This window comes from Penicillium roqueforti (assembly GCF_015533775.1).
Source record: "Penicillium roqueforti strain LCP96 04111 chromosome Unknown scaffold_27, whole genome shotgun sequence".
Lineage (NCBI taxonomy): Eukaryota > Fungi > Ascomycota > Eurotiomycetes > Eurotiales > Aspergillaceae > Penicillium > Penicillium roqueforti.
Genome location: NW_024067591.1, coordinates 257462 through 282279, shown reverse-complemented (window position 1 = coordinate 282279; position 24818 = coordinate 257462). Strand labels below are relative to the sequence as shown.

General features: G+C 50.1%; 9 protein-coding genes across 9 annotated transcripts; 6 read left to right on the top strand and 3 right to left on the bottom strand.

Moving 5' to 3' along the window:
* Positions 1-84: 84 nt before the first annotated feature.
* Positions 85-3240, top strand: LCP9604111_7965 (non-ribosomal peptide synthetase; the record flags this gene model as incomplete). The annotated part of the gene is made up of 1 exon (XM_039076055.1): positions 85-3240. The coding sequence occupies one exon, from the start codon at positions 85-87 to the stop codon at positions 3238-3240; it is 3156 nt and encodes a 1051-aa protein (XP_038926144.1).
* A 168-nt stretch (positions 3241-3408) lies between these two features.
* LCP9604111_7964 (putative ab-hydrolase associated lipase) lies at positions 3409-5229 on the bottom strand (the record flags this gene model as incomplete). Its single annotated transcript, XM_039076054.1, has 1 exon — positions 3409-5229. One exon carries the CDS (start codon positions 5227-5229, stop codon positions 3409-3411), a length of 1821 nt encoding a protein of 606 aa, XP_038926143.1.
* Positions 5230-5668: 439 nt separating this feature from the next.
* On the bottom strand, positions 5669-7355 carry LCP9604111_7963 (putative MFS multidrug transporter; the record flags this gene model as incomplete). The annotated part of the gene is made up of 3 exons (XM_039076053.1): positions 5669-6248; positions 6302-7119; positions 7173-7355. The coding sequence occupies 3 exons, from the start codon at positions 7353-7355 to the stop codon at positions 5669-5671; spliced, it is 1581 nt and encodes a 526-aa protein (XP_038926142.1).
* Positions 7356-10798: 3443 nt separating this feature from the next.
* On the top strand, positions 10799-11878 carry LCP9604111_7962 (putative glycosyl hydrolase; the record flags this gene model as incomplete). The annotated part of the gene is made up of 1 exon (XM_039076052.1): positions 10799-11878. One exon carries the CDS (start codon positions 10799-10801, stop codon positions 11876-11878), a length of 1080 nt encoding a protein of 359 aa, XP_038926141.1.
* Positions 11879-14244: 2366 nt separating this feature from the next.
* On the top strand, positions 14245-15987 carry LCP9604111_7961 (cation diffusion facilitator family transporter; the record flags this gene model as incomplete). Its single annotated transcript, XM_039076051.1, has 4 exons — positions 14245-14323; positions 14379-14425; positions 14476-14562; positions 14626-15987. The coding sequence occupies 4 exons, from the start codon at positions 14245-14247 to the stop codon at positions 15985-15987; spliced, it is 1575 nt and encodes a 524-aa protein (XP_038926140.1).
* Positions 15988-16654: 667 nt separating this feature from the next.
* On the top strand, positions 16655-18690 carry LCP9604111_7960 (putative manganese ion homeostasis (Fr); the record flags this gene model as incomplete). The annotated part of the gene is made up of 2 exons (XM_039076050.1): positions 16655-16981; positions 17044-18690. The coding sequence occupies 2 exons, from the start codon at positions 16655-16657 to the stop codon at positions 18688-18690; spliced, it is 1974 nt and encodes a 657-aa protein (XP_038926139.1).
* A 1541-nt stretch (positions 18691-20231) lies between these two features.
* LCP9604111_7959 (sugar porter family MFS transporter) lies at positions 20232-21910 on the top strand (the record flags this gene model as incomplete). Its single annotated transcript, XM_039076048.1, has 3 exons — positions 20232-20329; positions 20383-21173; positions 21225-21910. The coding sequence occupies 3 exons, from the start codon at positions 20232-20234 to the stop codon at positions 21908-21910; spliced, it is 1575 nt and encodes a 524-aa protein (XP_038926138.1).
* Positions 21911-22142: 232 nt separating this feature from the next.
* On the bottom strand, positions 22143-23093 carry LCP9604111_7958 (homocysteine S-methyltransferase family protein; the record flags this gene model as incomplete). Its single annotated transcript, XM_039076047.1, has 1 exon — positions 22143-23093. One exon carries the CDS (start codon positions 23091-23093, stop codon positions 22143-22145), a length of 951 nt encoding a protein of 316 aa, XP_038926137.1.
* A 441-nt stretch (positions 23094-23534) lies between these two features.
* LCP9604111_7957 (uncharacterized protein) lies at positions 23535-24628 on the top strand (the record flags this gene model as incomplete). The annotated part of the gene is made up of 3 exons (XM_039076046.1): positions 23535-23904; positions 23959-24399; positions 24447-24628. The coding sequence occupies 3 exons, from the start codon at positions 23535-23537 to the stop codon at positions 24626-24628; spliced, it is 993 nt and encodes a 330-aa protein (XP_038926136.1).
* Positions 24629-24818: the final 190 nt, after the last annotated feature.

The following is a 24818-nucleotide window of genomic DNA, read 5'->3' as shown; positions in this document are numbered from 1 at the left end:
TATTGTCCATATCCTCATAGGACATACCTATAACAAATATCTCTACTTCATACCACATCCTTTTTCACAGCTACACTTATCACCATGTACGATAAAAGCATTGACATTATTCGACCCGGAGCTCTGGCTCATGGAAGTAGCGTATCCGAATATACCACGCCAGTCTTTCCTATCCAACATTGTGGTGGCAGGACTAGCCCGGAGGGTATGGGTCTGGCTGGTCTCTTGCAGCAACAAATCCGCAAAAATGGAGCGGTAACCGCCATCCAGGATTCCACGGATCGGCTCTCCTATGCCGAGTTACATCAAAAGGCCCTCGCACTGGCAATCCAGATTCAGGCGGGCAATCCAGGAGATACATCGCCGGTAGGCATTATCATCCCTCGGGGGCTCAATCACGTCCTGGGTCAAGTTGCCGTCATATATGCCGGTCGAGTTTGTGTTCCTCTCGATGAGAAACTTCCCGACAGTCATTTGGCCAGCATGCTCGAGAACCTGAAATCGGCCCTGGTCCTCACCAATGCAACGCACCAGCACCGATTGCCAACTTTTCGCCACACCCTAGTCGATCATAGCAAGGTCCCTCTGATGGCTGTGGATAGCTTCCATCCCGTCTTTCGCAGTGCTTGGACTTCTTCTCACATACTGCATACCTCGGGCACGACAGGCAAGCCCAAGGCCGTGGACTCAATGGCGGAAGGGCTGATCAATCTCAGCTTTGATTCGAGCGATTTCGTTCGTCACGGTCAACGGGTTGGCCATGGCGCGAGCGTCCATTTTGACAGCGCTCTGGTCGAGATTTGGACCACTCTCCTCCGTGGAGCCACCGTGGTGGTCATCCCGGCAGAGACGGTGCTTGACCCGATGGCTCTGCGAGCCTTCGTGAAGACTGAGAAGCTCAATGTGCTACAGCTCACCACTTCTCTCCTCACAGTCACTGCATTCGCCTGTTCGGATGCCTTTTCCACACTAGATACACTTCTTACCGGCGGAGAGGCGATTAATTGCGATATAATACGGTTAATCTTCGATAACGGGGCCCCAAGACGCATCATTAACGGCTACGGTCCCACGGAATGCAGCATCTACACTCTTTGGCATGTTATTAGTCAGAACGAAGCTCTGCGTGGCGAAATTCCGGTCGGTAAGCCGATCGGAAACTTGGAGACCTTCCTAGTTAATGAGAAGGGACATTTGGCTCAGCCGGGAGAAGTGGGCGAACTGCTGGTAGGCGGGCCTGGTGTAGCTCGTGGCTACATTGGCAACCCCGAGAAGACTGCCCAGTCCTTCGTGACAATGCCTCAACTCAAGAGTCAGACCACTCGAGGTATTGGCCATGTGTACAGGACAGGAGACCTTATGCGGACTGATGAGAATGGAGTGCACTTCTACCTCGGTCGAAAAGACAATCAAGTCAAGATCCGCGGCCAACGGGTCGAGCTCGAGGCCCTCGAGGCGAGCCTACTAGAGACCCGGCTGGTTAGTGCGGCAGTAGTAATCAAGATCACCCCGGATGAAGTCGAAAGAGGCCAGTTTCTGCTGGCTTTCTGCATTCCTACCACACATGAGTCCACAGAAGGAGCGATCCTCCGAGCCTACATCAGCCAATTTCCTCATCTGATGGTGCCGCGCATCCAACTAATCAGCGACCTGCCCTTGAGCTCGACCGGCAAGGCGGATCGCAGAGCACTGGAGCGCCAGTGGTACGAGCAGATTGAGCGCTCGCGGGATTTTGCCGCAGCCCTCGAGATTGATTCGGATGATGTAGCTGTCCAGGTGGAGCGCATTTGGCTAGATGTCTGCAGCTTACCGGCGGAGCATCTGGTACCCACCGCCGATTTTGTAGCCCTTGGAGGCAGTTCCATCGTGGCTGTCATGATGATCACCCGCATCAACCAAGCGCTCGGGGTTTCGATGCAGGCTCGCATGTTGTATGAGAACTCGACATTCGAGCAGTTAGTCCAACTGGTGACGCGGCTGCAATTGAATGGGGACGATCTGTCGGCCCAGTCCGAGCAGGAAATATGGCTGCAAGATGCCCAGCTGGGCCAGTTCCTGAGGCCACAAGACACTACAATACCCCATTGGCAGAGCCCCGATGAGGGCCGGGTCTTCCTTACGGGAGCTACCGGGTTCATCGGAATATTTCTGTTAGACGCTCTGGTGAAGCGGCCAGAGGTTGTGCAAGTTGCGTGCCTGGTGCGGGCGCAGGACGAGACAACTGCCCTGCGCCGTATTCAGGAGACGGGGGGAAAGTACGGGCTGTTTCTGGACCTCCGAAAGGTCATTGCAGTCCCTGGTGATTTCTCTCTTGCTAAACTCGGGCTTGACACGACCCAATACGACCACTGGGCATCCTGGGCGAGTGTTGTCTTCCACCTGGGAGCCAAGGTCAGTTACGTGGCTCCGTATTCAAGTCACCGCCAGGTAAACGTCATAGGGACACTGTTCATGCTAGAATTCGCCAAGCATCAGCGTCTCAAGGCCATGCACTATTCCTCCAGTATCGCCGCGTACGGGCCGACGGGCTATGTGACTGGGGCCACTATGTTGCCGGAGGACGAGCGCCCGGCACCACATTTGGCCGCTATGCAGTATGATACCGGCTATTCCCAGAGTCAGTATGTGGCTGAAATGATCGTTTGGAGTGCCATCGACAACGGCTTCCCTGTGTCCATCTATCGGCCGGGCTTCGTTCTCGGTCACAGCAAATCAGGCCTCTGCAACCCGGACGATTTTGTTTCTCGTCTGTTCACTAGCTGTATATCTCTGGGATTATTCCCTATTCTGCCTAACCAGCGCAAGGAGTTCATTCCTGTAGACTTCATCGTCAACGCCATACTCCACATTTCCACCTCGCACAACAACTTCGGCCATGCCTATAATCTCATTCAGCCCGATCTGACAAACGCGATCGACATTAACACTAGTTTCGAGATCCTCAAACGGATTTCGCGGTATCCGCTGCGTGGGGTCTCCTACACCGATTGGGTCAAATCGCTGTCTCGCCGCCCGGACGACCCCCTGCATCCGCTTACCCCAATGTTGAAGGAGGCCGTCTTGGGTGATAAGACTCGGTGGGAGGTCTATGAGAACATGGCTGAATACGGGCGGGCGAATCTGCGCCGTGCTCTCCAGGATGCGCCTGATATCTTGAATTGCGACCCGATCGAGGTGATCTTTGAACGGTGCCTGAAGACCTGGGTCTGCCAAGTTGAATCAGGCCTCAAAAAGGAATAAATGAACGCAATAAGCGCATTCTTCATATTCGCATTCATACTAAGAAAGTCCTTCTCTGTAAAATATGTTTTCCCAGTAATAGTGTCCCATAGGAATAAACAAGAAGTGTTGTTGAGCTGAAAGCCCTCTTTATGAAGTAGAATATATGAATGCCTAAACAAATATAAGCTAACCTCTGTCTACCATGTCTAGGGTTAAACCACGCGGAGTGCGACATATCTGACGTGCGTCATCAGGCATGGTTGTCCAAATGACCTTGTTGACCTCCCTGCCAACCTGATCGATCGCATCCATCGCCCAAAGGACATCGAGATGTTCATATTCTTCAATGATCTTTGAATGAACGAGACTCACATGAGGCTCGCAGCCACTTTGAAAGCGATTCAGAAGCCGGCGACCATCAACAAGAGCATCAGAGCCTCCGATCCAGAAAGCAAACGGGGGTGTCCTCGGGCCATACCAGGGGCTTGAGGCCGGGCCCAAACATGCGTCTCTGGGATCATCACCATGCTCAGAAACAGCATCTCGCGTATGCGGGTTCACGTTTGGCTCCTGAAGGAGTTCGTTATCTGTGGACAAAATGCATTTATGTTTCGCAAAGCTGTCGCTTCCCAGCCACCAGCGCATCATCTCGGCGCTAACATACACAGGAGCGAATTGGAACATTCGATGGCGAAGATCACGCTCCCAGCGCGTGTCTGACCAGTCAAACAAAAAGGAGAACACCCAGTATGCTAGGGTTCCATATATCCTAGGCGGGAGCAGGCGCCGAGCGGTCATCATGGAAGGAATGAAAGAGTGAATTCCGAAGACAATTCGGAACATCGCCGGAGAGAGAAGACTCATGAATCGGAAATACGGTCTGCTTACAAGCGGGCCTGCATATGCAGCGGGTGCAAGCGCGCAGAAAACCGAGATGTATTCACCCAGCTCAGGACGATGCTCCTTGGCTAGAGCAACGAAGGTCTGCGTGGTTCCTTGGGAGTGGCACACTAGACCTAGCTTCTCGAACCCAGTCTCGTAGAGCACACGCGACGTGAGTGCTGCGAGATCCAGTGTCCCGAGATGCCGAATGTCCCATGACCACATACGCGGGTCGTCGGTCGACAAAGTGGTGTGCTCTGGGTGCGATCCACAGCGGTTATTCCCTAACCAAACATCGTACCCGGACTTGCAGAGGTAAAATGCCAGACTATCCTCGTCATTGGTACAGAATGCGCCAGCGTTCTGCAGCAATCCATGTATCAGGAGAACAGGATACCGACGGTTAGATTGTGGACGAGATGTGCTCGACAATCTTGGCTTGGTGAAAACATCGGGACCACGCTCACGCCGCTCTTCTGGTGATAATGCCTCATACTCCCGGGGATTGTACACATGCCACAGAGTGATGATGAAACCATCCTCTGTCTGCACACGAAATGTCTCCACATCAAGACCAACTCGGCGGGCATAGTATGCGACATCGCCAACCAGAGGGTCCTTGCCTCCTTCCAACGACGGGCATTCTTGGCATTCTTCGGGTCCCTGTTCCTCGTCCATGTCCCTCTTCTGTTGGCGCAGAGCCCATCTCCTATCGACGTTTGCCCGTGCCTTCCTGCGCGCCTGTTCCTCTGTATAGAACGACCTCATGGTCTCCGGGTTATGGCCGCTCAATCGCAGACGAGCTTCCGAAATTGCGACTCCGGCTGTGTGGATCAGGGCCCCGATGAATATGACCGTCAAGAAGCATATCGACAGAAAGAATGAAGCAACGATGAACGCATAGTATTGGACCCTGCGCAATGCGGATGGTGGCCCATACGAGGGCATGGGTGGGAAAAGCGGGTGTTCTGCAGTCAGGAAATTAAGGCCGGACGAACGTTTTTTTTCCCTAAACGATGATGTCCCAGTGAAATCCATGGCCGACGCAGCTATACTATTGCCGACCATCAATCCCACGTTCTCTTTCTTCTCCGGTTTTATTCGGTCGGATTGGAGGTCTCGCATGACTGCGTCGGCGTGACTCGTTTCCGCACGTGCGGTCGATATGAAAGGTTCAAGTGGAATTGTTGTGACTGACATTGTCATGAATCTCACTCGTCATCCGGAATCAAAAGGGCGCATTGTGATCTATATTTCTAGGCTCCGGGAATGGCGAGTAGAGCACGGAGACTAGAGGTCTCAAAGATCATCAAGTGTCACCACGGATTGCTGCCAGGGCCATGCACCATGCACGCCAAGGCTACAGAGTTATGTCACGTGAGCTTTCAGGAACATGTGATTGTAGTTCGGTTAACCAATCGGAGATCCCATACACTGCTATATAAATAGAATGGCGATGTCGACTGTGCTCGATATTGAAGTTTTGAAATTTTCACAGACGAGGGTCTTGTCTTGTTCTATAGAGGGCTAATATTATTTTTAAAAAATACAAATGCATAGGGTATCAAACATCCCCGACCTCGCCAGCTCTTTCATTTCCCTCTGCTGCCATTGCTTCTCTTTCATCAAGCGTAAACTCACTCTTAGCCTCTCGAATTCGCACGAAAAAGGCGACGATAAGAAGACCCAGTATCGCTAGTCCGGTTTGATACCAAAAGACAGCCTTGTAGCTGCGCCGAGAACCCAGGTCAGACGTCTGGGTCTGAACAATGTCAGCGAAACCAAGCAGCACAGCGATCCCCATGTGCAGAGTGCAGTTGATCAATGCACCAGCTAAGCCTTGCCTTGATTTTGGAAGGTTTGTCGTGATAAATACATTGGCGATGTTGAAGCTGATATCAATGCCGACTGTGCCGCATATCATCGACGGGAAAACGAAAGCCCAGTAATTTCCGCCAAGAGGAATAACGGCAAAAAACAATCCAGAACCCACGTAGCCGAGACATGATATCAGCATCAATATCGTTCCTGGGACTTTGTGGAAGATCATTCCTCCTCCAACTGAGAGGATGAGGCCACCAATTCCCATAGGCGCAGCCCATGCCACGATTTGCATTGGCGAAGCACCCATTATATCAGACATGCTATAGCTGTTGTCAGAAAAGCCCAGTCTGAACGATATTAGGATATAACTTACTACAGAACGGCATAGAGTAGGAATATTCCCAATGTGCCATAAAGAAATAGCAGAGCGACGACCAGAGGCAGCATATACTTAACTCGAAAAATATCACCGGGGAGCAAAGGGTTCTTCACCACCCATCCCTCCACATAGACCATCATTCCGAGGAAAATAAGTCCAAGAGCGAGGAACAGAGGGATATATGGCGTTCTCCACCCTTGCGGCGCATATGAACTGTCCGCAATGGCAAAAACAATGAACACAGCCGCCGGGATGGAAAGACACGCACCAGCCCAATCCATCTGGATGCCCAATTTCCTCATCTCGGAATAATCGCGCGGAATGGAGAAGAGTGACAGAGCTGATGTGATGGCGGAGAGAATTGCTCCGAAGAAGAAGTACCATCTCCACGTGAGATATTCACCAGTGAGTCCGGAGAAGAAAATCCCCACAAAGAAGCCCAGCGCCGCACATGCGCCATAGATACTAAAAACGATGTTTTTTCTGGGTCCAGGTCTGTACGTGCTGCCGAGGATCATCATTCCCGATGGAAGAAAGGCGGCCAGAGCAAAGCCCTGCAACGCTCGACAGATAATCAACATCAGCCATGTTTGGGAGACACCACATAGGATAGAGGATATCGTGAGCCAGATAGCTCCCCCGCTGTAGATGATATATCCGCCGAACATGTCGGTTAGTCTGCCAAATATAAGGAGCGTCGAGGTCACGACCAGCGACAGTGCGGTAGACGGCCATACCGCCGAAGCTTTAGGGAGATCCAGCTCTCTGACGAGCGTTGGAAGGAGGACATTTGAGCCTGAGATGTAGTATTCCTGGTAAATGTCAGAATTTTTCCTCATTGTCCAGGAGCATCGTCGTGACTGACTGCAAGAATTTGGGACATAAAAATCGAGAGACAAAAAGAGATTTCGGACCAAGCGCCACCAAAGCATTTTGGGCGCTCTCTTCCCAATCTTTCCAAATCGACGTTCTCTTGATTTATCCTGGCCTGCTCCGGATCATGCTGTATAGCCTCATCAGTCGGGCTAGAAAGTTCTGGCGCGCCCATGATTCTTTATCAGATGCGGATGTCTTTTCTTGGTGTTGAATTATAAGGCAGTGCAGCATTGTATGCGTGGTGTTGCAAAGTCTTTATAGCCCATGCCCAGGTGGTGAATCAATGGCCATTTCTAAGCAATGACGCCCTCCAAGTCTCCAAGTGGTGAAATTTTTAAGCAATGACGCCCTCCAGGTACTCCGTGCAGACTAATAGACCCAGTAAATAGTCTACGCGACTCTTGCCAAGCAACCCAACCCGAGGTCATTGGGGTGTGGGGTACAACGCCGTAATGGAAATTCTTAGTGGTAATTCTACCATTCGTTAGGGGGTTATTTGCATAACGGCCAATCTTTGTTTCTTACCTCGATATCCGGTAAAAATTGTTAATATAGTCCTAATTCAACTTCTAAAATTGACGTTATCGTAGTGCTATAGCACGAAGGGTCTTCGAACAGCCTATAAAGGTTCCTCGCGCTATAGCTATACGAGAACCCCTCTTTGGAGACTATTACTACAGAAATACCTCTTTAGGCACTTTGGTACTTGGAATTTTGATAGTTGTGGTAAGGGTTCAGCTGCTTGGCAGAATCGCGTACAACATATCTGATCAATGTTACCCATTTCTAGAATACCACTAGAATTTTTAGCACGAGGGAAGCAAGATGATTTGTCGGTTAGAGTGCTTAATCTCCGCGCCAAGACTTCTACTTTGAGCTTCCTCTTTGGGAAGTGGTGAGTGGGGCTGATAATCGGCCACGTTGAGCATCTCAGGGGCCTTACAGCTTGAGCTTCGTGTAGAATTGGTTCATTACGACATATAATCCAACTGGGTTTAGAGAATAGTAGCTAGCAGCCAAAGATCCTAGAATTTCAAAGAAACTGAGCCATTGAGATATTACCCGGCAGCTGCCATGTGGCCTCCAATGTTGCTCCGAGCTACGTACCACGTTTTTGTTTCACGCCATGGAAAAAACTGATTCTGCACTATATGTACACTGTAGTTCCGAAAGTGATATATCATATGCAGTGTGAATAATGTTCCGAGTCTAAGATAAAGAAGAAGCACGTGATTTAATGTCACCATCCGGTAGTTATGTGATCACCATGTGGTCAGCTGAACTAGTTAGCTACCCCATAGCTTCTAAACAAGAGATGAAAGATGATACCATCACCAGAATCCACCGAAGGACTTGATCACCTTCCCCCACCTCACTAACCAGGAGCAATGGGCGGGAGATCCACCCTCAATTATGCAGGGCAGCCACAGTCCAAGGATCACCCCTCCCAAGGCGAGAGAGGCCTTCCTGACACAAGTCCCCCACAAGATGGTTTCGAAATCCAACTTCCCTTACGACCCGACCCGCTCGGCAGATGGTAATGGCGACGTTTGATCTTCGGGAATATCCCAAGAAATTCTTTGAACCTGCAGCTACCAAATTCTTCTCGAACTATTTCCAAAAGCACGGGCAATTGAGTGCAACAAGCGAGTATTAATTTATCGTTTTCATAAACTGCCGCCGAAGCCATGGTCTCGACAAAGTGCACATGTACCCTGCTACTTGACGGACGATCCCCACGACAGAGCCTATGATCCCTATATACCACTTCAGTCGTTCACGAATTGATAGAAATTAACATTTGGGACGATGAACCAGCAGTGGGTTTGATTTTCGACTTGACACCTATCACGGAAGTCTAATCCTGGGGAGATTTTATCATCGTGTTGGAAACAGAACCAGAAAATGTCGAAGTTCTGCCGGCAGTTCCCAAGTTGATCACAGGATGCAACTGCTTTTACCTCTTTGAGTCAGAAATGGAGAGACCCATCCGATCGGCTCAGCATCTAAAGCAAGTTACTCCGGCTGTTATTGACGATACGCAGTACATGGTTGACCACACACTCGGTGACTTTATTCGGGCGGGCGAGACAGGATAGGCGAAGACTGGTCCTTAACAGTTCATACTATGGCTCTATGTCAGGGTCACGACTACCCTCGGACGATCTGCATGAGCCTAAACAGGTCTGGATTCGTTGCCATTGGCTCTATCTTGGTCACTGACGGACTATGCCTGCGAGATCGGCGATGGAGTATGCGGCTCGGCTATCTGGGGTAAGAACGATAGAGTTTTGGGGGTTCCTTCGTTATGTCCACACGTCAGGGCTATTTAGGTCACTATTCTGTTATCGGGGCTGATCATATTCTTGATAAAGGATACACTGTGGTCTAGTTTTGTCTGTTAGGTTACGAAATTGGGTCGCTTCTTGGATTCCATTGTACAAGGACACTCTCAGGACTTGAGTCTTCTTGCCCCTCCTTCTGTCAGGTCAATAGGCACTTTCAATCACAGTCCTCGTCAGTCCACCTTGGACCCCACTCACTCGACTGTTCCATCCAACTCCATCAACAGTGAATATCTTTCATCCTCTGTCAAACCAATCCAAGCATCCAATATTGACTTCGATCTGCTGAAACCTACTTACAAAACATTAAATTAATATAACTTTCTTCCAAGACAACTTGGGCCCGGTTGTCAGTGATGGGGACCTCAAGGCGCTTGCTATTGTGATATGTATCCCGAATATTGTTTTATGTCCTTCGCTTATCTCAAATTCGGTAGTGATCGTGGGTATCAAACATATTTAGTCAGTGGCAAGTGCCATATACCTAATTCCGAGATGTATGGCGGCTATTCGTACCCGTACCAGTCCTTGATAACCTTCGAAGCCCCCAGGGGAAAAGTGCTTATTTATGGAAATAAGATTTCCCACGTGCAGTTAGATTCTTGGCACGCCTAGGGAACTCTTATTCAAAACCGTAAAGAAACCGCATTTGAGAATTGTGCTTTGAGATGGAAATAGTCGCTACTTAAATGCTACTGCCCACCACCTATGACAAATTCCATTGTTTTCAATTTCGGCCGAGAGATTAATTTGACTTACTCCATAATTCAATCTATGGTTACAATCAGGTACGCAGCATGTTCTTCACAAAATCGCAAACTAGGGAACCTTATCACGCCTATCCGTTAGAGTGGATACCTCAGGCAACGAACCCTCGGTTAGGATTGCAGTTTGGCCTCCTTTCCCCAATAAATATATCTCTCCTAGTCCCAAAACTATCTTTGATGAACCAGGTTACATAAAAAGCAATATAAATTCCTTAGGTGCCGAGGACCGTTGCAATCATGCCAAAACGCCAAAACGTGGCCATCTCGGCTCCCAGATAGTAACCTTCATATGCGGGGTTTCCCCTTGTGGTAATAGTCCACGCTGATCAATCTAATCAATGTAACACCCCTCGCAATTTCCCAACAGATTCAGGGACAGTTCGGACTATCATGGCAATCATAGGACAAAATCGGAGTTCCCAATGTGTTCATAAACAGCGAGACATGATATATAGACAATGAAGGGATACCCGGTTTGACAGTTTAACCAGCCTACAATCAAAATGAAGTTCACACAATCTCTTCTTCCTTTCTTCCTTGCCCTTGCGCCTTCAGCTTTGGCTGCTTCCCCGACGGATCTCCAAGCGCAAATTGGATCCCATGTCATCTACTCTTACCCCGGCCTTGAGCCCTCCGCCCAGCTCCTCGAGCTGATCAAGGAAGGCAAAGTCGGCGGTATCATCCTCTTCGGCGAGAATGTCAGCGATAACCTCACCACCACAATTGACAATCTCCAGCAGACCTACAAACAAAGCCCGTACTATTCCGGCAGTCCTTTGCTCGTCATGACGGACCAGGAAGGCGGAGAGGTGCGTCGGTTGTCCGGCGGGCCAGTGTCGAGTGCCAAAGTAGTCGGTGAAGCCGCCGATTACAAAGCGGCCGCGACGCAGATGGGCATTGATGCCGCGACCACCCTCAAGGAATTCCATAACAACGCCAACCTGGCCCCCGTCCTGGATGTGTTCCGCGTGGCCGGGGACTTCGCCGATAACTACCAGCGCTCCTTCAGCAACTCATCCAGCGTCGTTGGGACATGCGGATCTGCATTCATCCACGCCCAGCAGGGTGACGGTGTTGTCGCAACCGTCAAGCACTTCCCCGGCCTGGGTGGAGCAAGCACGACCGAGAATACCGATGTGGAGCCCGTCACCATTGACTTCACCAAGGAGGAGCTCCGCTCGGTGGATATGGCCCCGTATACGAAGGCGATCGCGGCCGGTGTCGACATGGTCATGGCCTCGTGGGCTATCTACCCTGCTTTGGACGCCAATTACCCCTCCGGACTGAGCAAGGCCATTATCCAGAATGAGCTGCGCGGTAGACTTGGCTTCAAGGGTGTCACTATCACCGATGCTATTGAGGCGGGATCGCTGGTGGCATTTGGCGACCAGGGTCCCCGTGGATTGTTGGCTGCTCAGGCTGGTATGGATCTCTTGCTTGCCAGTGGGAGGAATGTCACTCAGGGAGAGGCTATTTACGATGCTCTGGCTGCTGCTTTGAAGGATGGTTCGTTGGACAAGCGTGCATTCTCTAATGCAACCAACAGAATTGCGTCACTTCGCAAGAAGCTTATTAAGTTTTAGATAAGTGAGAGTTTGTGTGTTATTAGATAGATCTGGTTGTATTGTAAATAAAAAAACATTTCTGTCATATGTTTCGTATTCTCGCAATGAAGTCTTTAAATAGCGTCGAGAATGGTCCAATTGTAAGCACTGCCCCAGCCATGCGTAGGGCTTTGAATGCCGATCACCATCTAAAACCTGCATATGGTGTCAATGTCAGGGACCAAGAACTTTATTCCCACTCCGATCTACAGCTTGCATAGCTAGCTCTATTCATGTGGCTCATGTAAATTAACTGCCTAACTTCTCCTGGTTTATCGTCGAACTAAAAATCATACTCCACTATCGCAGGCTTACTTGCCGCTTGAGCTGATAAAATATCCATTATAATGGTCCTTAGAGAACAGCTCCTTTCCCATTGATATATGTAGTGCAGAGTACATTTTGATATCATTTGACCTGCGTATAATGCCTAGTTATCGGTCCTTTGTCTCTTATCGCTATATCCTTACCGCTTATATCACCGCCTCCACAAAAACTATACACAACCATCCACCACTCAGGGCCAAAAAGACAAAAAAGAAGTGACCGACGCAGGGGTCGAACCTGCAATCTCTTGATTCGAAGTCAAGCGCCTTGCCATTGGGCCAGCCGGCCTACTGTTGTGGGACTTATGCCGAGTAGGCTCGATCGCGGATAGCTAGATAGGACCGACAGACCCACTTTCAATGTTGACATTCAATCTCATTAGGGCTCATTAGGAACATTTATTGTTGCAATTGGACTATCTTTACTTTTGAATATACAAAACTACTCTAGCATAAATATAGGCTGTTTATTTTTCCCTAGCTGACATCAATTTCACCATTTTATACATATGCTCTGACGTGACAATAACTAGCAGCGATTATATATCCTATCATCCCGCAGATTAAGTATCCGTTACGGACTAACCCAATATACAAACCACCCGATGCCATTTATTATTGCTTTACAATCCCATTGGCCTAACATAGTGCACCAATTGGCGCGGAGCTTTCTCCTAGACAAGCTACACAGATGGACCAGCGTCGTATTGAAAGTGGAATGTGTACTGAGTACAAAGTACAGAGCAGGAGCAACTTACAAGTAGTTTGATTTTCTATATAGAATACTGTTATGATTGGCGTTCTAATTCATGTAATGAAGCTGGTTTCCACATAGTTTGCTAATAGCGTCGAGTAGCTTCTATGACTAGTTTGGCGACAGAGGTAATAAACACTAGGAAGATAAGCGCCATCACATGTCAGTATACATTTGTGCTTCTACTCTACTGCTCCTTTGCTCCTGTGATACTATCTCCTAGCATGATAAGTCTGTAGATATAGCGTGAACCAAACACAGTCTATCCTGCCACTTAAAAATTATACCTGACGTGTGAATATGTACTACGTAGTCTTGAAAATCTGCTTCATGGGCCCCCACTAATCTAAGTTTCATATTGCAAAAAAAAAGAAAAAAACAAACGCTGTACCGGACGTGTCCACCGATAGAAGAGCGCTGAAAGTTCTAGGCAATAGTGGAAACCATGAGTTAGGGCTTTGAAATTATGCGAGCTCCCGATGTGAGAGTTTCCTAAAAGCTTAGCAGTGAGTAAGGAGTACAGATAAGTACATTAGGAACTGCGTACCTAGCCGTATACTCCGTAAATAGGCTGAAAGAAGAGGAATCAAAGCATACCCATAACGTGTGCAATGCAGCTGCAGTGATCAGTCCCACATGAGCCAGTTGCTTTTATAACTTCCAGTGTGGTGCTACCATACCGATATCCTAATGCAGCTATTCCAATGGGTCCGTTCACAGAGCTCAAAGGACATAGATCCACTGTCTGTAAGGCAACGGTGTATACATGTAGCTAGTCACCAGGTAGAGGATAGAAGAGCTTGACTCAGGATTAGATGGGAAGCCACAACAATGAAAATAATGAGGCTCCGGTCCAATGAGAGAGTCCCCCGCCGATCAGGTAAACGGGAGGTGGACCCCGGGGCTCTTTGGGGTCAAGCTGTGAATATGCGAAATAAGCGAAAGACTCTCAATCAAAGCATCGCTTCTTCTGAGACATGTTGATGCGAAATTGACCGACTAATAAAAGTGCAAAGTTGAAAGAGTCTCGCCACCACGGACCAGACCGGAGGCCGGAGGTGTTTCCGCCCTGGCCGTTTACGGCCTCGATTCATCCCCGGCGCTTTTACGTATTTTTCATCGCGTCAACCCCTCCTCTCTATAATTCTCTGTCGTTCCCTCTTTCCTTTCCTTTTATTTAAATATTCACTGTGCCCTGCAGTTATAAACCTACACTTTTTATCCCGTGGAGCTCTGATTGAGCGCTCCACAAACCTCACGCTACCATGGGCCTGTCCAAAACGAACAGGATCTTGATCCTGCTGGTCATTGATACGGCATTTTTCTTGCTTGAATTGATCACTGGTTAGTTTTTGGCAATTTGACCGTATGCGACCGGCTTCTGACTGTGTTTTCCTAGGTTATGCCGTGCACTCTCTTGCCCTTGTCGCCGACTCCTTCCACATGGTACGCCACCATCTACAATCTTGCTCTTTGGCTGAATCTAACCCGAATAGTTGAATGATGTCTTATCCCTATGTGTCGGATTATGGGCCGTGAAGGTTGCGAACCGGGAGACGAGCTCCAACACCTACACCTATGGCGTAAGTTGATGTCAATACTAGCCCGAAGACGATGACGATCTGACAATTGGTTTCTCTATACAGTGGCAACGAGCGGAGACACTTGGTGCCTTGGTCAATGGCGTGTTCCTAGTCGCCCTGTGCATGTCGATTTTCTTAGAGGCGACCCAGCGATTGTTCGAGCCCCAGGAAGTGCAAAACCCGCGCTTTGTTTGCATTGTTGGCTGCTTCGGTCTAGCCTCCAATATTGTTGGATTGGCACTGTTCCACGACCACTCCCACGGACCTGGCGGCCACGATCACGGCAACGGTGGCGAGCACGATGAGCACGACCATGACCATGACATCGAGGCTGGTGATCATGATCACGATCACACACCCATCGCCGAACACAGTGAGAGCTTGGCGGCGCCTAAGGTTTTGGACAGAGCCGCAAGCTTGCCTCAAAATGCCCTTACCCAATCTCCCACTGACCCATCCCGAAAACGGCGCGACCTCCAGACCCGCGGGCCAAGGAGCTACAGCACTTCGACAGGACGTGGATTCGTGAGCGCCGATGATATTCCCGTGCTCCCCGAGAGACTGAGACAAGGGATTATCGCGGCTAGTCAATACCGGAATGAACAATCGTCGGATTCGGACAATGGAAATGACGAGGATGAGCAGCCATCTGAGCGTTCAGGTCTTTTGAGTCACCGCGATCGCACAACCAACTACACCGACGAGGAAGGAGCTCCTACCAAGATCCACCATCACCCCGATGAAGATGTCCACAAATCCCACAACCATGCCCAGCCTAAGCCAAAGGGCCAAAAGAAGGGTCACAACCACGACCTCAACATGCGTGGTGTCTTCCTCCATGTTATGGGAGACGCCCTCGGAAACATCGGTGTGATCGTTTCCGCGCTTATCATCTGGTTGACGGACTACAAGTGGCGCTTTTACGCCGACCCGGTCATTTCTCTCATTATCACAGTGATCATTCTTGCATCTGCCATTCCGTTGTGTAAGGCCGCCTCGCGTATCCTTCTTCAAGCCGTGCCCCCCGGCATGAGCATTGATCACATCAAAGAAGACATTGAGCGCCTTCCTGGTGTCATTGGATCACACCACCTGCACGTTTGGCAACTCAGCGACACCAAGGTCGTGGCTTCGATTCATCTCCAAGTGGACACCGAGATCAAGGGTGAAGGCTCGGAGAGGTACATGCGTCTGGCGAGACAGGTCAGACGCTGTCTCCATGCTTACGGTATTCACTCTTCGACTATCCAACCTGAGTTCGCGCCGGAAAGTGATGTCGAAGACAATGGACAAGGATCATCCTCTCACACCGAGGACCACATTCCCAGTCGTGCTGCTAGTGTTCGGGAGGGCGACCCTCAAGCATGCCTTCTGGAGTGTGACAACAACTGTGCCGAAGGAGGCCAGTGTTGCCCTAAAAAGTGAACTTAATCCCATGTGGTGACTTTCCACGCACTTTCGTTTCTCATTTGGTACCCTAAACATCTCACCCCTACGGTTTTTTTTTTACCCAGATACCCTATCTTTATCTGCACCTCGTTCGGGCAGAATCTAGAGACCTGTCCTACTCCTTTCCCATTTCATTGTCTGGTTTTACTTGGAAGTGGTAGTTCCCTTGAGCTACACAGTCTTTTGGGAAATGCATGGCAAAACATGCCGTGCAATATCATCCAATGTGCGGACATAGACCCGCTGACCCGCTGTATCCTTCGGACTGCATTTGTTATGTACTTCTACTTATCTCTAATTCAAGACCTGCAAATCAGCCTTGGAAATGTGCCGAAATTATATTGTACCCCGTATGTTGTAGACAATCTGTTTGTTAAGGGTCCACACGTGACCGCCCCATGTCTGGCGATCGACACATTGACCCGAAGCTTAAAACAATTGCCAGTTAATCCCCCTGTCTTCAAGTTGAACACCATGTTATGAAATTTTACTATTTTGATCCTTCATCCTTCATTCTTTTGGTTCTTTTCAGTTGTATGCCCAGAGCATGACCAGTCATTCCTTTGTTTGAAGATCAGCCCCGTCTCGTCTGGGGTCGAGCCACCCTATCCTAACTTAGTCTTGCTGTCAAGCTAAGCCAAACATGAAATTCGCCTACCCACGCAGCACGGGCGCTTCCTCCCTTCCGTCCTACAACCAACATCAGTCGTCGAGATCGCAAAATATCCTCAGTCGCGTGTGGGACTGCATTCCCTCGACAGCAAGACAATGGCTTACGGAGAGTGTCAGCCGGAGAATTGGCAGTATTCGAAGTGAGGGAATTAAGCCGACTGCTATCAACCTTGTCAAACGTATATTTACGATTTCCAATGTCATTATTTTACTGTGGATGTTCTCGATTCGGTGGGGCGAACGCACGGTATTTGAGGACAGCATCAACAAATGCCTTTGGGACAGTTGGGAAGAATGGGTAAGTTGACGGAATACCTATCGCAATTCAGTTCCCTGGCTGGTACTAACATCAATGTCTAGCCTCAAGGTGCCACACCTCACCACATTGCCTTCATCGCCGACCCCCAGCTCGTTGATCCCCACACTTACCCCGGTCGACCATGGCCTGTGTCCACGTTGACGGTCAAATACACCGACCAATATATGCGACGGTCATTTTCCTTGATACAAGATCACCTCGAGCCGGACTCAGTGCTGTTTCTTGGCGACCTTTTCGACGGCGGCAGAGAATGGGCCACGGCTACAACTAGCAGCCCCGAACCGCGGTGGAAGAAGTATACGGACTCCTTTTGGAAGAAAGAGTTTGGGCGATTTATTAAAATTTTTGTGGACCCGTGGGAGAAATTTGCGAAGCCCCCTGTCGATGGACGAGGGCGCAGAATGATTGCTAGTCTACCTGGCAACCATGATCTTGGGTTCGGTAACGGTATCCAGGAACCCGTCCGTGATCGCTTCGAGTCCTTTTTTGGAAACCCCAACCGCGTCGATGTTATTGGGAATCATACTTTCGTGTCCGTGGACAGTCCCTCGCTGAGCGCGATGGACCAGCCCGATCCATTGACGGGCAGCTCTCCAACAGCCAGCGAGAACCATTCTCTCCGCCCGATCTGGAAAGATGCAGATGACTTCCTGGATAAGATGGCTATCCACAAAGCCAAGGCGGAGACGGACGAGCTGCGAATGCTGCAGAACAAGACCGAGGAGCATACTATCTTCGATTATCGTATTGCCGACGCTGTCGAGCCCGCCATCCACCAAAAGCCTCAGCCAGCAGGCGTCGGCTTTCCTACTATTATTCTGACACACGTCCCGCTCTACCGCGAACCAGCCACTCCCTGTGGTCCTCTCCGAGAACACTACCCGCCGTCTTCATCGGACGAGGAACTGACAGAGGACGAGCCTAACTCTTTGAGAATTGCCGGAGGCTATCAGTACCAGAATGTCCTCACGCAGACCATTTCCACCGAATTGGTTTCCAAGGCAGGACCCAATGTCGTCCAGGTGTATTCCGGCGACGACCATGACTACTGTGAAGTGTCCCATCGGGAATTCAACGGCTCGCCCAATGAAATCACCGTCAAAAGCATTTCCTGGGCGATGGGAGTCCGCCACCCGGGGTTCGTGCTTACCAGTCTGTGGAATCCAATCGACCCCAAGACAGGCAAATCCATCCAAGACGGATCACCACCCACTGTGCAAAACCACCTCTGTATCCTCCCAGACCAGCTGGGAATCTTCATCTACTACCTCATTATCCTGTGTATCAGTGTCTCCATCCTCCTCCTCCGTTCCATCTACCGCGTCCTCTACACCCCAGAACCATGCCCTTCCGGTGCGATTCTCCCCCTTTCCGAACCGCGCTCTCTCCCACATCACCACACCTCCGGTGCATCTAGCTCTACACTCTCATCGGCGGGTGGTTTAGCCAGCCGCAATGGCATGACAGCCTCCACCCGCTACCCCGGCACTAAATCCCCAGAAGATGCATATCGGGGTATAGACGGGGACTTCGGAGCCGCCTCAAAGGACAAGGCTGCATGGCGCCCCGCCTCGGCTACCCGTTCCCACTCAACTGTCTCTCTCATCGTCCGGGATCTATACCATTCCCTCAAATTTGTGGCGCAAGTGGTGATGACTGTGTATTTCATCCTGATCTGGCGCTGGTAGCTAGTCTGGCCAGTTTTTTTTTTCTTCTTCTTCAGCGAGCATCAAAATAATAGACAAGCATTTCATCGGAACCTGCCGAATTGGCATACTCGGTAGTCTAATTTCGAACATGTGATCAGTTTTTAGCATTGACCTAGGCAAAACCCGAACGGCCTAGAGCTAACGCTACTTTAGCTCCCGACCTGCGCCACTCCTCGCTAAAAACCACCGGCATTGGCATTGACCGGCAAAGTTATCCCCGAGTCCAATACCGATCTAGCTAGTAGTAGGCCACAGGTGTCTCCGATGATTCTCCGGGAGTGTAACGTCGGGAGAGCCTCGGGTCCTCTGTCCAATCCGCGTCTTGGGAAAATGGCGCACTGGCGCGGGACTAAGCCAGCTGGGCATTTGTTCAAAATTTCCCCGGCAATTTTGGCGAGTTCTGGCTTCTGCAGATCCTCGCGAAGGTCATGCTCTGGGGGAAATTAATCTGGCCATGCTTTGCCCCCTTCCCATTCTGGCTCCGGTGAACAGCTTCGTAACTGCCAACTCTTAGCTTATTGGGCGTCAATACCTCGGGCCCCTGCTCCATACAAGGTCTGGGGGAGGTCTGGGGAAACTGATGTCTGGGGATGAGGGGAAAAGACGGGGGAAAAATATCCGCTTTGAAAATTGAAATCTCTGACCTTCTACATATTACATTTGCAATCTAATTTAACACGCTCCAGAACTATGTCTAAATTAAAATGACATAGGAATTGCAGCAAAATGTGACAAATAAACATGGCCTCTCCCCCGATGCGGGAGACACGCCGATACCGATCGGCATTGGCTTAACCCGGCCCCCCCGCTGTTTTCGGCCTGTCGTGTGGTATGGAAAGGCTATTTACGGATATTCCTAAGACATGTCAGCCCTAAGTTGCCACGCAAATACATAATAGGATATACAACAAACAGTAACAATAGAGCACCATATGCAGTAGATATGTACAGCAAGACTATACTGATTCCATGTACTTCTATATCTCCGTGTAGTTTCGCCGATCCTACTGCACAAAGCACAACAACTGCACGCCAAGGCTCAGGGAAGAAAAATCAAACTCGGTTCGGGGACGAGCCAATTTGCGTCGAACCAATGACCATCCCGGTTGAAGTCCGGGGCCTGAGCCCCTAACCACGTTAGCTTCTCCAGTTTCGGTCTAAACTCTATCCCCAGGCCCAAAACATCGAGAAGTCCGTGACAATGGGGAGAATGCTGTTCTGGGATTGGACAGGACTCGGATTTTCGCCTTCCAAGGCAAGTTCGGTCCCCCGCGCTGCTTTCAGGTTTGGTTGAAAATTTCCCCGGCTTGAGAAGCATGGGGCCATGTGGTTGAGAGACTGGGGAAGTACAAATAGAGGGGGATTGACCTCCGGGTTTCTTCTTTTGTTTGTGTACCTTGCTTCCTCCTTTCTCTCCTATATCAGTCTTCTCTGAGTCATCTATACTTTCGGGTTCATCTATATACTCACACGACACATACCTACTTGGGTTGACTTGATTCTTCGTGATCACACTCGCAATGGGCTTCGCTTTGAAGAGGCCGACTGAGGCCGTGGGCTCTGCTGCCCCGGCTATCATCATTGGACTGTTTGTTGCATTCGGTGGTGTTCTCTTTGGGTATGTACCACTCAAGTTCTATACTTCTCGAAGACAGGTCTAACACCATCTAGCTATGACACCGGTACCATCAGCGGTATCCTCGCCATGAAGAAATGGCGAGAGATGTTCTCGACTGGCTTCATCAACGAAACGGATCACCTCCCTGATGTTACCGCCGCACAATCATCAATGATTGTCTCTCTCCTCTCGGCAGGCACTTTCTTCGGTGCCCTAGGCGCCGCCCCTGTCGCTGATAGATTTGGTCGTCGAATGGGTATGGTGATGGAGAGCTTCGTCTTCTGTTTCGGAGTTGTCCTCCAAACCGCAGCAACCTCCATCCCTCTCTTCGTAGCTGGCCGCTTCTTCGCCGGTTTTGGCGTCGGTCTCCTCTCCGCAACAATCCCCCTCTACCAGTCCGAGACCGCACCCAAATGGATCCGTGGAACAATTGTCGGCACCTACCAACTCGCCATCACAGTTGGTCTCCTTCTCGCTGCCATCGTCAACAACTCCACCAAGGACCGTGATGATACCGGCTGCTACCGCATCCCCGTCGCCGTGCAGTTCGCCTGGGCTATCATCCTCGTCGTCGGCATGCTGATCCTCCCCGAAACCCCTCGCTTCCTGATCAAGCAAGACCGCTACGAGGAAGCCAGCAAGTCCCTCGGTCGTCTCCGCCGCATGGACGTGAATGATCCCGCCATTGTCGCTGAGCTCGCCGAGATCCAGGCAAACCACGAATACGAATTGCGTCTCGGAAGTGCTACCTACCTCGAGATCCTTCGTGGATCCATCGGCAAGCGTCTCGCAACCGGCTGTGCCATCCAGGGTCTGCAGCAGCTCACTGGTGTCAACTTCATCTGTATGTTCCCTTCTCACCCATTCCACCTTTTCCAGCACTAACCAAAAACAGTCTACTACGGTACCACCTTCTTCCAAAACTCCGGCATCCAAAACTCCTTCGTCATCACCCTGATCACCAACATCATCAACGTCATCTCCACCTTCCCCGGTCTCTATATGGTCGAGAAATGGGGTCGCCGCCCTCTTCTCATGTTCGGTGCCGTGGGAATGTGCGTCTCGCAACTCATCGTCGCGATCGTCGGCACAGCCACCGACTCCGACATCTCGAACAAAGTCCTCATCGCCTTCGTGTGTGTCTACATCTTCTTCTTCGCCTGTTCCTGGGGCCCGGTTGCGTGGGTCGTGACTGGTGAACTCTTCCCCCTCAAGGCGCGTGCCAAGTGTCTCTCCATCACCACCGCCACCAACTGGCTGCTCAACTGGGCTATTGCCTACGCCACGCCATACATGGTCAACAGCGGGCCTGGAAACGCCAATCTTCAGTCCAAGGTGTTCTTCATCTGGGGTGGATTCTGCTTCGTCTGTGCTGTGTTTGTGTACACCTGCATCTACGAGACTAAGGGTCTTTCGCTTGAGCAGGTCGATGAGCTTTATGCTAAGATTCCTCGTGCTTGGAAGTCTGTTGGCTGGGTTCCTTCCGTCAACTTCACTGAGCAGCTCGAGATCGATGCCAATGAGAAGAAGGCTGAGATTGCTACGCACCACGAGAGTGTCGAGACCAAGGCTGAGGCCTGATTTTGATGTTCTTTTTACGATTTTCTTTTTGGTGTTTGTGGATACTTCAAAGATCTGCTTTGAGCGTGGCTCTTGAATGATGTTGTGTATGCTGAATGATCTTTATTATTATTATGATATCTATGGTCTTCCGCTGTGAGCTGGAATACGAATTTAATTCTCCTCTTTGCAATTCTATTCATAAATCTAATACTATACATTCAGCTATGTAAATATTCGGTAAAACCAGGAATTACCTGTAAATTTCTCTCGCAAGAGTCTCAATATGCTCTTCATCCGTGCCACAACAACCCCCAACGACTTTCAGTTCGGGCAACATATCCAAAAGCCCATTGAACTCTTCAGCCCACACCGAAACATCGCCCCGATCCAGCACTAGCGAGTTATCAAGCTCATCATGACTCTTAAGACTCGCATTCCCTCGAATGGCCCCAATCCTCGACCTCACATCCTCAGGAACATCTCGCAATGCCGTCCTGATATGACGCGGATGTGCACAATTCACACCGAAATACGTCGTATAGTTCCCCGTGCGACGATCGACTTCCTGCACCGCATCTTTAAGCGTCCTCCCTCCCCGCAGCCGTCCATCAATCTCAATACTAAACGAGACGAGAATAGGGAGGTTATACTCACGCGCCACACTAACTGCCGCAGTAGCCTCATTGAGATTCGTCGCAGTCATAATCGACACCATGTCTACACCTTCCTCAGCGAAAATGCGAACCTGGGCGCGGTAATTCTCCTGCGCCTGAGAGAAAGAAACCGTATCCGTGGAATCCTGGTACGCATCCCGGAGAGTCCCCAGCGTCCCGCTGATAACGATCGGAGTAGATGGCGTCTCAATCTTGGGTCTGAGATCACGGAGGATTTTCACTGCCGCGCGGTTCAGATTGAGGATCTGCGGGACGGAAAGGTCGAGTTTGGAAGACCATGCCGGAGAGCCGCGCCATGTTCGTGTTTCGAGGACGATGCCGGTTGAGTGCGTGAGCGCGATATTTATATAGTCTTTGTAGATGGCGAGGAGGGTTTCTGTGCCTTCTTCTGTATTGAGGAGGGGGAGAGCGGAGAAGCTGGGGAGGTGGATGTTCTTTTTGTAGATCAGGGTGGTTTCGAGTCCAGCTTCGGTGAGGAAGAGCTTGGCGGAGGTCAATTGCGGGAGGAGCTTCGGTTGAGAAGTCATTTTCTGGACTTTAAGAGGAAATTACTACAATTTATAGTTAGGAGTCATAGAAACAGGCTGCGTGCGGGGTTGAAGGGAACTTGCGCTTTCGCCTAATGGGACGAAAGGCGAACGAATCCACCAAATGCGAGCCGTTTAGCGAAGCGATATTTTGAGAGGCTGTTTAACTGGTTTTGCGATTGGCAAAGTAGGGGAAACGGCTATGGTTAAAAGCTAATATAATCGATTTACCCTCGGCAAGTCGGACTCTCCGCATACATACGAGCGAAAGTGGCACCACCGAAAGGCGAGGAAAGGCGAAAAGACTAGCGGGGCAAACATCTTTATAGGCCGTCTCCGCAATGTTTATCTCGTTAAACTGACTTGACATGTATAAATAATTCATGATCTCTTGAAATTGTCTTCACATTCCCCTCTCCTAGTACATATCACTTCATCACCATGAGCCAAATCCTCTTCAAGGCTCCAACAGTGTTGAGCCGTCACTATCAGATCCGATCTCTAGCGACCCAACTCGGGAAGATCACAAGTTATCCGAAATCCATTCGTCCATCACAAGATGAAATCAAGAATGGGCGTCTTTCACACCAGAATCTAGAGATTGCAATGCGCAGCCTGCACCGGGATGGACTTGTCGTTGTTGAAAATGTGATTCCCCACGACTGCCTCAACCGACTGAACAAAAAGATGGTCGAAGATGCCTACTACCTCCAGTCCAAGAAAGAGGACATCCCATTTAACTACAACCTGGGAAATATCCAACAAGACGCTCCTCCCGTGAGGGAATTCTTCGAGCCTAGTATTTTCATGAGTATGTCACAAAGCCCCAACTGCACTTCAGTCCACAGCTCCTAATCCTACTCAGACCCCATCGCAACTCAAATCACCACATCAGCACTGGGACCACGCCCAAAATGGACCTTTTGCTCGGGAAATACTGCAATGCCCCCAACTGCAGAGAACCCTCCAATGTCCCAGCCTATCCACACAGACGCAGACTTTGCCCATCCAATTCATCCATTTGCATACGTCATCAATGTCCCTCTCATCACCATGACCCCGGCGAATGGCTCTACTGAGGTATGGCTGGGAACACACAATGACACAGGTCTACATCTCCAAGAGGGCGAACACGGCGACCGTGCCAGTGGTCGCATCAAGCTCGACGAGGTAGAGAAGCGCCGTGTAGAGCGCCCGCCATGTCAGCCCGTCGTTCCAAAGGGCGCTTTGGTCGTCAGAGACCTTCGTCTTTGGCATGCTGGAGTCGGTAACCAGACCGAGGACCCCCGAGTCATGTTGGCAATGAGTAAGTTGAAGTTCTGTCCTCCGGCTGAGTATTTCTAACTTCGATAGTCCACTTTGCGCCGTGGTATCGCAACCCTATGAGACTTGAATTCGCGGATGACCTCAAGCCTGTTATTGAGGGCCAGACTGAGCTGGAGGTTCCTGTGGACTGGGTCAGCAAGTCGGATGCACTGTCGCGCTATCTGAACCGCGGCTTTGGCAATGCCTACGACTTTAACCAGAACCCTTAGGCGAGGTTTATCCTACTGGTAATGGATGGCGAAACGACAGGACAGGTGGTAGTCTTGAAATTCATCTTGATCTAAACTGCTTTATGCGCAATCAAACAAGAATGAGATGAAATCCATATTGACTTTGTGGATAAGAATACCATAAAGTGTTATGAAGCTCTTTCACTACCATCCCACAGAATTTCCATAG